This window comes from Numida meleagris, chromosome 2 (genome assembly GCF_002078875.1).
Source record: "Numida meleagris isolate 19003 breed g44 Domestic line chromosome 2, NumMel1.0, whole genome shotgun sequence".
NCBI lineage: Eukaryota > Metazoa > Chordata > Aves > Galliformes > Numididae > Numida > Numida meleagris.
Genome location: NC_034410.1, coordinates 77,030,865 through 77,046,817, shown reverse-complemented (window position 1 = coordinate 77,046,817; position 15,953 = coordinate 77,030,865). Strand labels below are relative to the sequence as shown.

Sequence of the window (15,953 nt, the reverse complement as noted above, 5' to 3'; positions counted from 1 at the left end):
CCAGCCAACCAGTTCTTAACCCACCGAACAGTCCATCCTTCAAATCCATACCTCTCCAATTTGGAGAGAAGGATGTGATGAGGGACCCTGTCAAAGGCTTTGGAGAAGTCCAAGTAGATGACATCCATCGCCCTCCTCCCATCCACCGATGCTGTCACTTCATCGTAGAAGGCCACCAGATTGGTCAGGCAAGATGAAATGAAAGTTGACTGGATTTTTTGTTTCAGGGTATGAAGTCTTTTCCCCTTATTACGCATCTTATTCCTTATTGCAGATTCAGTGAGCTTTCAAAGTAAATAGCAAACACTGCATTTTCAATGATTTTAATAGTTATCTGTTCACGATAATCATTCTATTTAACTCATATTACAGTTAATTAGTCGTAGTTATGCCTAATTAGCAGGAATACAAAAGTTAGTTGGATTTTATACTTGACCTACTCAGCTCAGAAGAATTACAGGGAGCTGCAAAATTCTTAGAGCAAATATTTTCTCCAGCAAATAACACTGCTGGTCTTCATGAAATTTTGGTAAACGTGTGAATTGCAATAGCCAGTTGACAATAATGTGGTCATATCTGAAGGACTGACTCCATGTACAACTAAACTGGGGTAACTGATCTGTATTTTTTGTTCTGGACCATAAGAACAGGGCTTTTTAGAGAACTGCTCATGAGAATTACCACATACCAAACTATTTTTCCGTTGTCAATTCCTGGAAACAGCAGGACCATGGTGGGATGATAAAAATGATTCAGCCATCAGGAGAACTCTGAGGGAGACACTCTGCATGAAAACCGCTGATCTAAATAACTCACATGGGCAGTTCATAAGCAACAAAAGCATCATGGCACAATGGAAAAGGCTGAGCAACCCCAACTGCAGGTGTGGAGACAGGCTCTGCCTGAGATATGTTTTGTTGTCACGGCAGCAGCAAAGGCTGCACAAAAGTGCATACTGAACACCAGGAAAAAAAAATCAGATTTAGTCTCCAAATGTAAAACAATATTTTCAAGAGTCATCAATAACAGTGTCTGTGAGAACAGAAACCTACTGGAAGCAGGGAGCAGAGCAGTGAGCTGGTGGAATAGGTCTGTCCTGGACCAGAGGGGATGTCTGTCAGGGCAGCACCATGTAGCTGAGGGGTGTGGAAGCACCAACTAGAATATCGATCACAATTAAGTGCTGGAGGAATAAATCTACACGGATATATGAATTAGCTAAATATGTACAGCATATCAGAGCAGTAACTAAGGAGACATAATAAACTATGAATAAAGCAACAACAATATGCTTTAGAAGCACGAAGATAAAACAAGGAACAACGAGATAAAAAGCAAAAAACCAGACAATCACAAGGAAATTATCTTGACATTGAGATATTAGCTTGTGGAATAGTCTGCTCAACAGTGGGACTGAGCTGCATTGTCTGAAACCTTTGCAATAAGCCTAAACAAAAACAGAAAAGATTAGAACTTAAGCACTCTACTATTGACACAAAAAGTAAGCACAGATAAGCAAGCACATCTTCAGTCTTTTGGCTTTTTTAAGGGTTTTATTTATACACAAGCATGGTCTCCTTCTCCAAAATTATGTGAAGTAGGTATTAAAGACTACACATGCCCTTGATCTGTGGAAGAAACTCTAAGCTGTTATTGATGGATGTTCAGAATATAGCCTTGGTGCAGATACACGGCTCCAAGTATGATAAATGTGAGCATAAAAAATTAAAAGTATATAAAAAAAACATAACCACATTGTCCCAAGGCATTTTTCTGAGGTAAGGTTTTTCTCTATTTATCCACTGCTACAGTGTAATAGTTGGCAACATATAACAAGGATGCAAGGATGTGAGTATTAAAACATCCACTAATGCAGTGACTACGTTTGAGATCTTTTATTAACTAGTGAAATTTATGGCCCCAGGTATGGTACCTTCACTCTCTCCACATGCACAAAAACAAGCAGCCTTGAAATGCTCCAGCATGGCAAGCCAGGAAAAGCCTAGTCAAGTCACGAGTAAATGATAGGTGAAAGAAAGATTAAGTCTGCAGTATCCAAATGATCTGAGTCCCCTGTGATGGATGACAAGGAGATGTTTCATTTCATCTAAATCACAGCTTTCTCCTTTCTCACCAAACAGAACTGGAATTGCTGGTGAGCTTTTACCAGGAAGAAAGCGTAGATGACAATCCATTTGGTGCAATGAATATTTAATTATTCCAAGCAGAGTGATTTAACTACAAAAGAGATAATTGAAAAACCCCGCAAGGAATAATTTTATCTCCTCTGAGTAAGTAATTCCAGTGGAAGATGAGGAGTCACATTCCTCAGGGCAGAGCAATAAACTTTCATTTGAGCAGGATTTGAGACATTTAACTACTGTTCTACTCAGTAAAATGGGAACAGTACCACAGTTCTTCCTTTTCTTTTCTTTTTTTTTTAAAAAGCTCTTAAAATCTAGTCAATTAATCTCTGCTGCTCAAACATGAAGAGGAATGCCTTGCTTACGACTGTGAATGGGGTTTATGACTCGAGGCAGCAGTTCTCCACAATGAGGGCAGAAGCATATTTTTGCCCTGTAGTCGGGGTAGCCTGGAGCACCTCAAGAATTATGCTGATAGAAGTACATGTACTAGGGATCTTGCGAGGCTTCCACGCAGGCAACTGGTATTCACAACCCTGAATTTCAGAGTTCAAACCTCACTAATAATGCATGTACAGAAAATGGCTTCAGCCTTCAAATGTTTCAAGAGGCATTGAGGGTTTCATGTGAGTACGGAGCACCCAGATTTTTTGAGCTGTTTGTGTTTATCATTGCCACCATAAGTACACAGTCTCTAAGAAAACACAGGATGCCAGCCTGATCTCCGCTGCTGAAACAAACACATACGCTTATGAAAACATATGCAATATCTTGTACAAGCCAAATAGCATAATCTTGTTATATTAGAGATGACAGAGAAACACAAGAATGTATTATTAGATCCTTTTCCTTCTCCAGACACACATGCACACAGGCCCCCCTCTTTTTCAATACATAAGGGCTGCTCTGAAAGTAATGCCTCCTATTTTGGTTTGTTGGCCCACAGCGTCAGAAGGAATGCTGACGGTACTGCAGTAGAGGTTGAACTTTCCCACTAATACTTTGTTACATTTTGTTGCTGCGCAACAGATGGCAGCAGAGAGACAGTCTGACAAAATGGTGCCTGACATCCAAGTGCAGATGGTGTGGAATTGAATTCCTCCATGCGAAAAAAATTGGCACCTATTGACATTCACTGATGCTTGCTGAACATTTATGAAGATCAAACAGTGGATGTGAGCACAGTGAGGCGGTGGGTGGTGTGTTTCAACAAGCAACAGCGGGTCACCTCCGCTGGTGCAAATTTTTACAAGCGCAGCATGCAGGCTCTTGTTCATCACTGATTAAAATGCATAGCTAATGGTGACTGTGTAGAAAAATAGCGTTTTGCAGCTGAGAATTTGCTTTACCAGATAGTGTTACCGCGCTCTTCATATCTGTTGATATTTCCATATCTGTTGTAGTTTCCATGGAAATAAATAGAAGGCATTACTTTCAGACCAACCTATGTATAAGCCCTTCACTTAAGAAGGACACAGAAATATATCCTGTTTCAACTGGCTAAACCAAAGGTAAAACTTGGTCCAACGTTGGCCGCTAAACTAAGCTAAAGCTTGAGGTACAGACTTGCAAAAAAATTTTCCTCAAAGTGAGCCTTGCAGGACTTCCAATGGAGCTTTCAGTATTATTTTACTAGAAAACACCTAAAATATTTTATATAGGACAGCATAGACAGAAAGGGCTTGTAAAGAACTGTAATAAGGAGAGCACTCCCCTGGTCTGCTCCAGCTTTTACTTCAGTCTTATTGTCAAACCAGCAGTCTTTCAGTAGCCTCCTGCATGACATCAATTCACACCTTGTGATGGAAAAATTCTTTCCACTGTCACTGAGCCACAGCTCTACACCTACGTCCTGTGGTTACCTCCTCACTGTGACCAATGCATATTCCTTCTGAAAGCTAGAAACTTCTCCACCTGTAGTCACTATCTTTCATAAAAAATATAATCTCTGTCTGGTACACAAATAGCATCTCTATGATCCTGAGCACAGCAGCTAAGGAAGGCAACTGGCAGACTTTTTATCTCCTTTAATAAACAAGCTCTTCAAAGGAACATATATTAAACAAGCTGAAAGCAAAGCAAGCTATAAAACAACCAAATAAATCTGTCAAAGTTCTCAAATGATCATTAGAGTGGTCCAGAGTTTCTCTGGCATAAAACAGAACAATTGTTCTGACTTACTGGAACCACACTGGAACCATATTTACATCAAAGGGAAGACACCACTAATCAGATGAAATTAACAGTCACTAATGTGTTGCAGCCCAGGAGTACTTTTAGGTAATATATAGAAAACGTTGCATGCTGAGCTTCAAATTCCTTAACTGCCATAATATAGAGTCTAAAATCAGGTGGTAATTTCCAGAAGTTAATTTCCTTGTTTGATCAAAGAGAAGAAGTCCCCAGAGACTGTTCTGATAAATGGCGCACATAAAAAGTCATAGCTCTGAGAGGTAATTAATTGGGATTCCTACTTACAGTCACTTTTCCTTCCCATTTTTCTTGCAACACACAAGCATTTTTCTCGCAACCCACATGCATTTTTCTCTGATCAAATCAAACTAGTTGTTACCTGAACGTTTTGTAAAACAGACATCTCTTCAGGGGGACTTTAATCACATGTTCCTGAAGGCCCACAAACAGGACACTCTGGCTGTGCAGGATCTGAAGACTCCTGATGGGCTCCCGCTGACTCTTTGGCAGGAGTTCAATTTCCTCAAGCAGGCAGCTGCTTGAAGTCTGGTTCATTGGGGCAAGTACTTTCTTAATAGTGCCATAGTCTGCAAAAGAAAGAGGAGAATGAGTTACTAAAAATCATACTAGCGATTCTACTTGGTGTCATTTGATGAATGAATCTTTATCCTGTGCAGGACGTTTTCTACGGAGGCTCAAAATGTGGGGTTTCCACTGGAGTTTCCTAAATTGCTTCCGGTACAATGAAAAGAACATGAAAACAACTGTTATGTTCCCTGAGTAGTGGGAAACATTAACAAATAATTTCATTAGTGCAGGACAGACTTTACGCCAGAAGTCCATCAAAAAACAAGTGTTCAAAGTTTGGCTATTATGCATGCACATTCACAAAACATATTCACAGCAAGAGCTTCTGATTTCTGTTTACCAGATTGTAGTACACTATCATGTTGAAAGCAGTTTATAAAGCAATAAACTCTTGTTATTGCCCCCAGACTAAGACTGAATATTTTAAAAACTATTGGTTTTTATCATTTGCTCTTCACTCTATTCTTATTGTGATTTCTTATCAAAGATAGGTAAGTATCACAGACCAGTGTCAGATCACTAATGAGATTTCTGATTCATTCATGCAAAGTTTTTAAGAAATTTTAAAATACCAAAGAATATTTGTTCTGAACACAAAGGACCGTGTTCTCACACTGATAAATATTTTAGCTAGTGCTCTGACTAAAACATTATGCAATCTTCTATGTGCCAGCAATGGTAAACATTAAAGATCCAGCAGAGAGCAACTCTTATTCACTTAAGGTCTCTAAAGAACAAAATGGTTTATGTGAGTAGGTAACAACTGGAAGACAAATGTTCACGATGCTCTGTTCTGCAGCCCATAAATAAGGGTTTTGCCATGAGCAGCAGAAGGCTAGAGGCAAGGCAGGCAGACGGCGGCAGAAGGCCTCAGGGTGGGCCTGGCCATGCCTTGGTGGCAACAGGACATGCAGTGACAGCCACAGCCCACTGTCCACTGCCTCCTAGCTGGACAGACAGACAGCCCTGCTAGGAACAGGGTGGGAAAAGCAGCCTGAAGATCCCAGGCTGGGCTTGGCACGTTGGGAGGATCTGCTAGCATGCAGACTTAAGAAAATGCAAAAGGGTAGCATAAAGCAGACTGCAAAACTAAAGAGGAGCTGGAGAAACCAAGGTAGTATTTACTGATAAAATCTTCCATTCCTGAGGAAAACTGAAGTCAGCTCTAAGAACTGCAGGAGTACTGGAAACTACTGGTACTACAAAATAGTAGAGGGAGTTAGGTAAAGGTTATACATAAAATTTTAACCATATTGTTAATAAGTCTTTAATAATTTGATAATATGGACTAATTTTATGCAAAAGTAGAGACTAATTACACTCACAGCTAACGTTTAGCTCAGTATATAAAGCGCATTCCCTTCTGTAGCAAGATTTTGAGTGTAACATCATAACTGCATGTTAAGTCTTCTGATTAACTTCTCAATTCTTAAAGATCACTTCATATAAGCATTCAAATTTATCCTGTATTGGTATAAACAAGCTTGTAGGGATTCGCTGCATGTTAGAATATTTGTTAAAAAAAAAAAAAAAACACACAAAAAATATCTTCCATTGAATCACTGAACAGTTCGTGTTGGAAGGGACCTTAAAGACATTCCTCATTCCAACCCCTCTGCCATGCCCAGGGCCCCATCCAACCTGGCCTTGAACATCTCCAGGGATGGGGCACCCACAGCTTCTCTGGGCAGCCTGTGCCAGTGCCTCACCTAAATCTGAGTAAAGAATTTTCTCCTATAATCTAAAATATATCTCTCCTCTTCTATGAAAAATAAAAAATAAAATTCTAGTTTTGACTATCATAGAATCGTAGAATGGCTTGGGTTGGAAGGGATCTCAAGGATCACCAAGTTCCAACCCCCTTGCCACAGGCAGAATTGCCAACTGCTAGATCAAATACTAGATCAGATTGCCCAGGGCCCCATCCAACCTGGCCTTAAACACCTCCAGCAACAGGGCATCCACAACCTCTCTGGGCAACCTGTTCCAGCACCTCACCATGCTTAGTGAAGATATTCCCCCGACATCTAAACTAAACATCCCTTCCTTTAGTTTAAAACCATCCCCCCTTGTCCTATCACTATCTACTCATGTAAAAAGTTGATTTCCCTCATGTTTATAAACTCCCTTTATATACTGGAAGGCCGCAATGAGGTCTCCCCGCAGCCTTATCTTTTCCAGGCTGAATAAGCTCAGTTCCTTCAACCTGTCACTTTTTTTTTTGCCTCACAACTGAGTGACTACCAGCTCAACCAAAGAGTATAGCAAGCTTTGCTTCTGGTGATGTTCGTTAGATGAAGACTCAAATATAATTACAAGTTTCAAGGTCAAAATGCAGTCTCCATTATTTATTATTAAATATTATTATTAATAATATTATTAGATATTATTATTTATTTAGTATCCATAAAAAATAAAATCAGTCACTGTCTTAGTCACTGAGTGAAACACAGAAGAGTTTTCGTAGCACGAAAATTGGAAAAAATGTAGTAAGAGAAAGAAAAGAAATAGCAATGAGATCTTTTTACACATGGGATTGAGCTGGTATCACTTTATAGATCAGTCACTACAACTCTGTGTCACTTGTCTAACTGGCAGTTAATAGGTTCAGCACAACTTGTAATGCACTGCACTTGGCCCGCCATCTTTTTCCCAAGTTGAGACAAAAATCAACTATGCATTCAGTATATGCTTCTTATACAGTCTGATGCTTCCTCCTGCTGCTGTGCTGGGCCTGGCATCTTAAGGCCAAGTCCCTTGATGACACCTCTCCAAATAGAAAAGAGGGGAAAAAAACAACAACAACAACAACAAAAAAGCCAACAACAAAAAAACACCACAGGACTGGAGGGCTCCTTCTCCCATTCACATTTAATTTAGCAGTGCAGAGCTTTGGATAAGAGAATATGATCAAAATCAAATGTCTTGTGTTTTTCTCCTCAGCAAATTTGTTCATGGTGGAGAGCAGAATCAACTTACTTTTAAGTTTGGATCTATGGCTTGGAGAACATGATTACAGCAGCACACTAGCTTAAAACCAAATGAAATATTTTCACTTTTGAGAACTGCAGCATCAATGACTTCCCCACCACAGCTGTCATTGCTCTTTGCTTTCTATCTTGGCATAGTGACTCCATTCCTCCCATTTGCTTCTGCTTTCTTTCAGCAACTGCAAAATCATTCATTTCCCATTTGTCTTCTAATAGGGTCAGCACTCATACAGAAATGTTGAAAGTCATAATTGTCTGGATGTCAAGAGAAGGAGCAGTGTCAGAGATCCCACAGATTATTTAGAAGAAACAATCTACTTCAGCAGTAATGTGGGTCATATGTCTATTCAGAAAAAAAGGAATAAAATCTTATCCATCGCTGCCTCAGAAGACTTTTCTACTTCTGATCTTATAAAACTTATCTCCTAAATTCCTTCTGCCTATGTATCTGGTTTTGCACGGACCATCTAGAAGCCCAAAACAGGGTGATGATCTGTTTCTATTCTGCAACTTCAAGAGAGATACAGATTCCATGGATTGGCAGCTGTGTTGATCAGATTATGATTCCTAGCAAGGCAACATAGCTATCAACCTCCCCAGACGATCATAACATGTAAACACTTGCTATCACAGCTAACAAAGTCTGCTAACACAGGCTTTCTTATCCTGGCATAAAATCATATCCATTACACCAGTACTTTCAAAAGCACTTTCAAAAGCCAGTTACTTTGCTCCAGTGTTTCCAATTCTACCAGTGTGCAATATTTTGTGTCTAGCCTATACCACAAATAGCAGCTTTCCTAAAGAAGCTGCAACAGCTCCATCCTCAAAAGTATTGTCTGTTGAGCCATTTTCACACCACAGTTGAAAAAAAAAATGAAGATAGAAGTAGACATAGAAATGGTTGTTGAGCATAGCTTTGGGGCATGGAGATTTTCAGACCTGTCAAAATCTTTCAAGTGAATCTTTCTCTATAATCACACTAACTGTCCACTTCTACCCAGAAATAACTAAGAAGAATAGTAAACACAGACCTCCCTAATGGATGAAAAAAATTGCCACACACACAGTGAAAGTATCAATTTCATCACAAATGTCAGTGCTGGCTCCAACTCCAATTTAAGAATCCTAATGAATGGCATCTTCAGATCCTGAAAATAAGCAAGACATGCTGGAATAAATCCAGACACCTGTCAGCCCTGGTTTAAGGATGACTGAGTATACAGAAGAGTAGTGAAAGATAATTATATTGTCTGCAAAGTGTAAATAATGTGCTATATTAACTTGTACTGTAATACTTTTAAAGAGATCTGCAAAACCAGCAACTACATTTTAGAAATCTAATCACTGTGAGAGAAGATGAAGAGGAAATAAATATTATTATATAATGCCTTGGAGACTATGAAGAACGGGATGGAAAACCTGCGATGAGGTTGTAGAGAACAAGTTCAGAGGCTACAAAGTGACACAGAATCACAGAATGGTAGGGATTGGAAAGGACCTCTGGAGATCACCTAGTCCAACCCCTCTGCTAAAGGAGGTTCCATATAGTGGGTTACACTGGAAAGTGCCCAGGCGTGTCTTGAGCATCTCCAGAGAAGGAGACTACACAACCTCTCCGGGCAGCCTGTCCCAGTGCTCTGTCACTCTGATAGTAAAGTTTCTCCTCAAGTTTGTGTGGAACTTTCTATTCTAGTTTTTGCCCATTGCCACTTATTCTGTTGCTGCACGCCACTGAAAAGAGCCTGACCCTGAAATCCATGAAGAACAAAATGATAATAGAACAAAATCAAATAAGTATGATCTCTGAAACACTATATCAATGTTTAAAAAGGCGTAAAGCACAGCCAGCAATGGAGAACACCGCAAGACCTTGCTTGAAATCATACCAGTGGGGACACATTCATAGGACTATAGAAAATGAATGCACAAAACAAATGGCAAATGCAAAAAACTAATAAACTTGTTATTTCTTGACTCTCCTAGCAGAATTAAAGGCACTGAAAGAAGCTGTAGCAACTTCCTTACGGAGAGGAATAAACACTTATATAAGCACTTATGATTATGAAAGTAAAATGGTTTATCTATCTATAACTTAGGAGATGGCAGTCAACACAAGACAGAAAATGGAAATTAAAGCTATATTCAGTACCTATGTGACATTCATAATTGAATAAGGTATAATCTGTGCAAGAAATACACTACTATCTTGACACATACAAAAGGAGCGTAATTTATACATTTAGAAATCTTTTTTTTGTTTTAAACTAAAGTTTAGAATCAATTGAAGCATATTTGGGAGGATACATTTTAAGCATAGTTGAAATGAATAAAAATTACATATGATTTCAAGTAATGAAATTTGAAATACACTTCAGAAAATTATATTTATCAGCTATTTTGATTATCGCATAATGTTTTTGCATACCATTTTTCTATTCAAATTATTTTTCTAGTGGGAAAATAAAAATATTCAGACAGTAGTTGGTCTGCTGGAATGAAATAAAAAAATCTGTGAATGTTAAACTTCTTTTAAATAGTATTCATATGTGCAAAAACATAAATTGTGTTTGTATTCATTGCATATTTGCATTATTCGAACACCACAGAAACAAACAAACAAACAAAAAGTATTAAGGTTGTCTTCAAGGCAGAGGTCTTTCAGAAGAAGAACAAACTGAGATAAGAAATATAGAATTGATGTAAACAACATATAACAGTACAAAACCAAAGAAAATGCAAGGTGATTAATAAATATCCCACTCCTGCAAAAAAAAAAAAAATATATATATATAGATATATATTTAGATATATAAGATATATATATATATATCAGAGGTATTTGCTTTCGTCCACCACTGGAATTCAAAGAAAACAAAGCAGAACATGCATTTGTTTAATTGCAGAAATGTATTCCAATGACAGGAAGTATTAGATTGCATAATGCTCAACACAGAAAAAAGACACAGGAACAGCTAATTCCTAGAACAGCTGGTTTTGCTAGAAGGGAAAAGCCCAGGGCTTAGGATTAATCAATCTCTGTGAAATCAAAGAAAGATGCATATGGCACACAGAATATGAGAGCATTCAAAACCTGCTTTTTTGCTGTTCCTAAAAATAACTTTAACATTAGTGACATCATCAGTAGAATATAGATAATTAAAACCTTCATTATAATCTGTTTTCCCATATTGGATGAGGTACAATTTGATTTAAAGTATGGGTATATTTGAAGATAAGAGCACCTACTCATTCTCTGTGACTGAAAGTATCTTTTACCTCCAGGTTTCTGATGTATGCATGTATTCTTGAATTCCAGGAACAGGTTTTATCACACTATAGCCTAAAGGACATATGAAAGACTGAGCTTAAATCCTTCAGCTTTAAAAATTAAAAATGTTATTGGTAAATTTATTGCCCCTATGTTGATATAGAAAACAAAAAGAATACAGTTTGATTTTAAAACTCCTCATTTGATTTGCTGAATAGTACTTAAAACGTTATATTTTTAAATGTTTCTTATTTACTTCTCATCCTAACTTCAGGAAAAAAAATATATATGAACCTCAAACAATGAATATGGAACTCCTATGCCTTATCGAGACACAAATTTCAATTTTTTAAAAATTTTCAGAGCTGTTTTAAATGTTTACAGTTTGCCTCTCCATTTGCAATTCACCCATGTTCTAACAATCTGGTCAATGTGATATTTTTCCTTTTTCTCTATTTTTAAAATATTGATTGATATTATAAAATATGCATGGCAATATTTTTATACAATCCTCAGTGAATCTAAAATGGAGATTAAAAACGTGAAGATGCTCTGCTTTGCAGCCTTAATAAGAAAATAAAAACTGTGATAGGCGAAAGAAGTTCAACAATGAACTACTGTGATTGCCTTGCTATTAGAACTCATTATCAGGATGATGATGACAAGATGATGGCAGATATTAACAGAAATACGTGTATTAAAAACATTTAATTGATTACAGAATCAGTTAGCTAACAATATAACAAAAGCCTGTAAGAAATGCATTATCTGGAAATACGCAAAGTAGAAGAATTTTGTTGCTATTCCCTAAGAAACATTGTAAGCTGTTCTGTCCTATTAATAAGGAAATTTATTTTTAAGCACTAGATTGGCTACGTGGAATGACGGTTATTCTCTGTACCATAATTTACTTGCAGAAAAGCTTAACTTAGGTTTTCTTACTCCATCACAGCATCACAAGAGACTAACTTCTGTTGGAGAAAACATTATGCAAGCAACTTGGAAAACACATAAATCACTGTGCATGGACATCTAATTACATTTTGGTAAACTTAATTAACTTAAGTGACAGTAATCCATGTGATAGGCTCGGTGCTATAAAAGCTAGTATGAATACCGCTAAAAATCTCCTGGAACAAAAATAAATACTAAGTAGTTTGTGTTACTTGTAGAAAATACATACAAATCACTGAGAAACAGAATCACAGAACTGTAGGGGTTGGAGACCATTGACTCCAACTCTCCTGCTAAAGCAGGTTCCCTACAGTAGGATGCACAGGAAAGCATATGGAAAACAGAACAGAAAATAAGTTAGAATTTGAGGTTTTGGCCCCATATGAAGTACATAGATACCAAGTCCTTTCAAGTTCTAGGCCTACTCCAGAAACAAATGCAAAAGATGTATGTATGTATACATACATACATATACATACACACACACACACACACACACACACACACACACACACACAATTTCAGAATTTAAACCCAATCATTCTCTTCATCATGCCAAATTTCAAAGGGCTTTGGACTTCAGAGTTTATTTATGCATTTTTCCTATTTTTAGAGAGTAATAATAATCTGTATATACTTGCTCACATTATGAACAGCATTTTAGGTTGTAAAAGCTTTCAGGAAAATAGAGGCACAAATGTTCTGTTGATTTGTTTAGTACAAGGAGAAGAGTTAACAAAAATGAGCAGGGAAGCAAAGACTCTCAAATTTAAGGGACAGCACTTTCCATGTATAATCAATCAAAATTGTTAGCTTCCTCTAACACACAACTCATAACATCCTTACAATCATACATTCAGTTTTCCATGACAATTATAAAGAAAAAAAGTATAAAAATGATACATATATCATCCTAATACATTTTAGTAAAAGTTACATGTATATTATATGAAAAGAGTTCTACCACACACTATTTAATGCATAACGGTTTCAAAGAACAGATCATTTAGCTTAGCATAAGAGTTAGGAAATAGGAAAAGTGTGGCTCTTTCTTTGAAGAGAGTTTTGGAAGCAAAAGTAAAATGAAGAAAAAAACTACATTAAAATGTTCTTGTCTGGATAAAAACTCTCTTCTTTTCTACAATCAGATTTTTGTATTTATGCTTTGATTGTTTTTGGTTTTATTTTTAGTTCTTAGATGTAACAACGGCAGTCATGTAAGATAATCTATAAAAAAATGAGCAGACAATATTTTAGATTTATCTTCTTCATGCCTCCTTCCTTTATTCCCTCTTTCCTCTTAAGTTTCAAATAAATATTGATGTGCTTCCTTACACTACTGGAAATTAATCTGATTTAAAGCTGAAATGAAATACATAGTTAATAGTGCCTGCCGATGAAGAACTTCAGTGGTCCACTACATGTCCCAGTCTTTATGTGGGAGAGGCAATTTAATTCATTTCCCAGCTATTTAGAAGCTGAAAGGTACGATTTAAGTCAGAACCTATTTGAATATCTTCTGAAATGACTAGCAAGAGAAGCTTCTTAATGCCCTAGTGGCTATTCCAAGATAAATTCAGTTGTACCTCTGTAACAACAGAAGTTTCTGATGACTCTATGTCAAAATTTAAAACTAATTTATTTTTATGAAGGGAATATTTATGTACTATCGTTTCTACATAGGATATAGAGTTACTGCCTCAATGACTCCTTTGATTAAAAAGCACTGATCTAGATACAAGTTATTCCAAAGTCAGGAACTTTCCTCAAACAAAGCCACGTGTTTGGTAGGACATAAAGAACGTGCAGTTACTGACAATCACTGCACCAAAATGAAATGAAGGCAAAATAATATACATCTAACACATATTCTAGAATACAGTAAGCTTATGTGAGTATTGAAGCTCAACCTTCCACCTAAACATACTACAGGAATTTAGTTTCAATCTTCAAATACAACACATTTGGAAGGTAACTATCAAAGGAAATCAGGAAAAACTTTCTTTGCTATTTTCCAGAGAAAGCTTTTTAAACATAATGCATACTTTAGAACACCTCTATTCCCTGTAGACTTAATTTCCACGTATTATAATGTATTGAAAACATCATTCAATTTGCAGGTGAATTAGCAAAAGCTTCTTCCATTAATCACTGTGCAAAGTAATAAATATTTGCTTTTATACAGGAAACATCCACCGCTCCTCTAAGTACAACAGAATGTAAGTTGGTGCTATTAAGGTTTCTGCTAGAAATGTCGCTTGTGATTCAAAAGGGTATAGCATTTTAGAAAATAATATAATTTATGTAACATCTTCCAGTGGCCATTTCATGTCTCCTGTCAAACTGGTATTTAAATGCAGCTGCAGTAAAACTCATTCAAAATTTTTCAGATAAATAGTGAGAACTATTGCACTAGTGGACGGTTGGACTGGATGATCTTGCAGGCCTTTTCCAACCTTGGTGATTCTATGATTCTATGATAAAGGGACTTTCAGATCTATTTGAGACTAAAATGCAAAGCAACTAGCAGCTAAATCAAAGCAGCATGCCTTTTTTGAATGACTACATCTACATGCTTGAAGTCATTAACCGCTAAAACTTAATTCTTTTTCTGCTTCCCCTTGGTCTTTTCTAGAAGCTTAAGCAGGAACTCACACCAAGCAAGAAAACACCTGTCTCAGCCTCCTCCTCATTTAGATCTGTTTCCTGCATATAGAAAGAAAATATCAAACCAAATCATCCCTTTTCTCATCTTGCTAGAGCTCACATACACTTGTGACAAATCTTTTATCCTCCCTCAATCTAAAACAGATGTTTCATCTTGCATAAAAACAAAAGAAACTGAGTATTTTCAATAATCTCAAAATGTATGTATGAATCAAGTTCATTGTCACACCTTTATTTACTATTTCTCTTTCATTTTCAGTCTTACAAGAGATGTTCAGCTTGCCAAAGATATGACAGAGAGATAAGATGCAAGTTCGTAAAATTTTGTCTGATTTAGAGGAGCTAAAACCATCTATAACAGATCATGTACCTCAGCTTACTCAGAAGTAAAATATGACTTTGGAATACTTATAAGAAAAACTATTGCAGGTACAAATCCTTTGCAAGGTACAGTTGATGCAAATCCACTTACTAACTAAAATTTCAATCTATCTGTGCTGCATTACTTTTATTTATACAAGACAAAGCATTAGCTATTCTAAAACTTTATGAAGCAGTAAAATGATCTTTTACTTGCAAGATCATTTTATTAGTTTTCCATGACAAAAGTGTTAATAAAGAAAATGTTCTTATGGATTAATTTTGAGACTCGTGAATTCTGGGTTCAGTTGGTAGCATTCTTTCTCTTAAGTCTTCATATGTGAAACTGGTATTCAGAACAGTAATACTATCTAACAGGGAAAAAACCAAACACTTGAAATTTCACTTTTCTGTAAAACTGTTTTATTTGACTATAATAAGAGCTTACTACAAATACTTCAACAAGTACCTTTTCCCACTGAAGATTTCAGACCTCTTTTGTTATGTTGTTTTCTTCCACATTGACCTGATTTGCTGAAAAAAAATCAAAACTGGTGACACACATTTACCTCATTCTCCTTCGATGTACAGGAGATAGCTGAACTAAAACCAGAAAAGTTTCAGCTGCAGCTAAGAAAAATCATGAAGTCTCTGAAAGTCGTGTTACCATGTATCAGTGAGAAAGAGTATCAAAGTGCTAGGAAGAGGGAGGGAGAGAGATAAGCAATATATACTAAGCCTGTGAAAGCACTTCTCCTTTACTGTCAGCAGCTTCTGATGTGATTT

The 15,953-nt window shown here is 36.8% G+C and overlaps 1 protein-coding gene across 6 annotated transcripts in view; it reads right to left on the bottom strand.

Moving 5' to 3' along the window:
• The window catches only part of SEMA5A (semaphorin 5A), a 325,269-nt gene that overhangs the window by 92,726 nt on the left and 216,590 nt on the right, over positions 1-15,953 (bottom strand). For all 6 annotated transcript variants that reach the window (XM_021386099.1, XM_021386098.1, XM_021386095.1 and 3 more), the window contains one exon: positions 4,717-4,924. In XM_021386099.1, the coding sequence (XP_021241774.1) occupies positions 4,717-4,924 (208 nt within the window). The remainder of the gene's footprint in view (positions 1-4,716; positions 4,925-15,953) is intronic.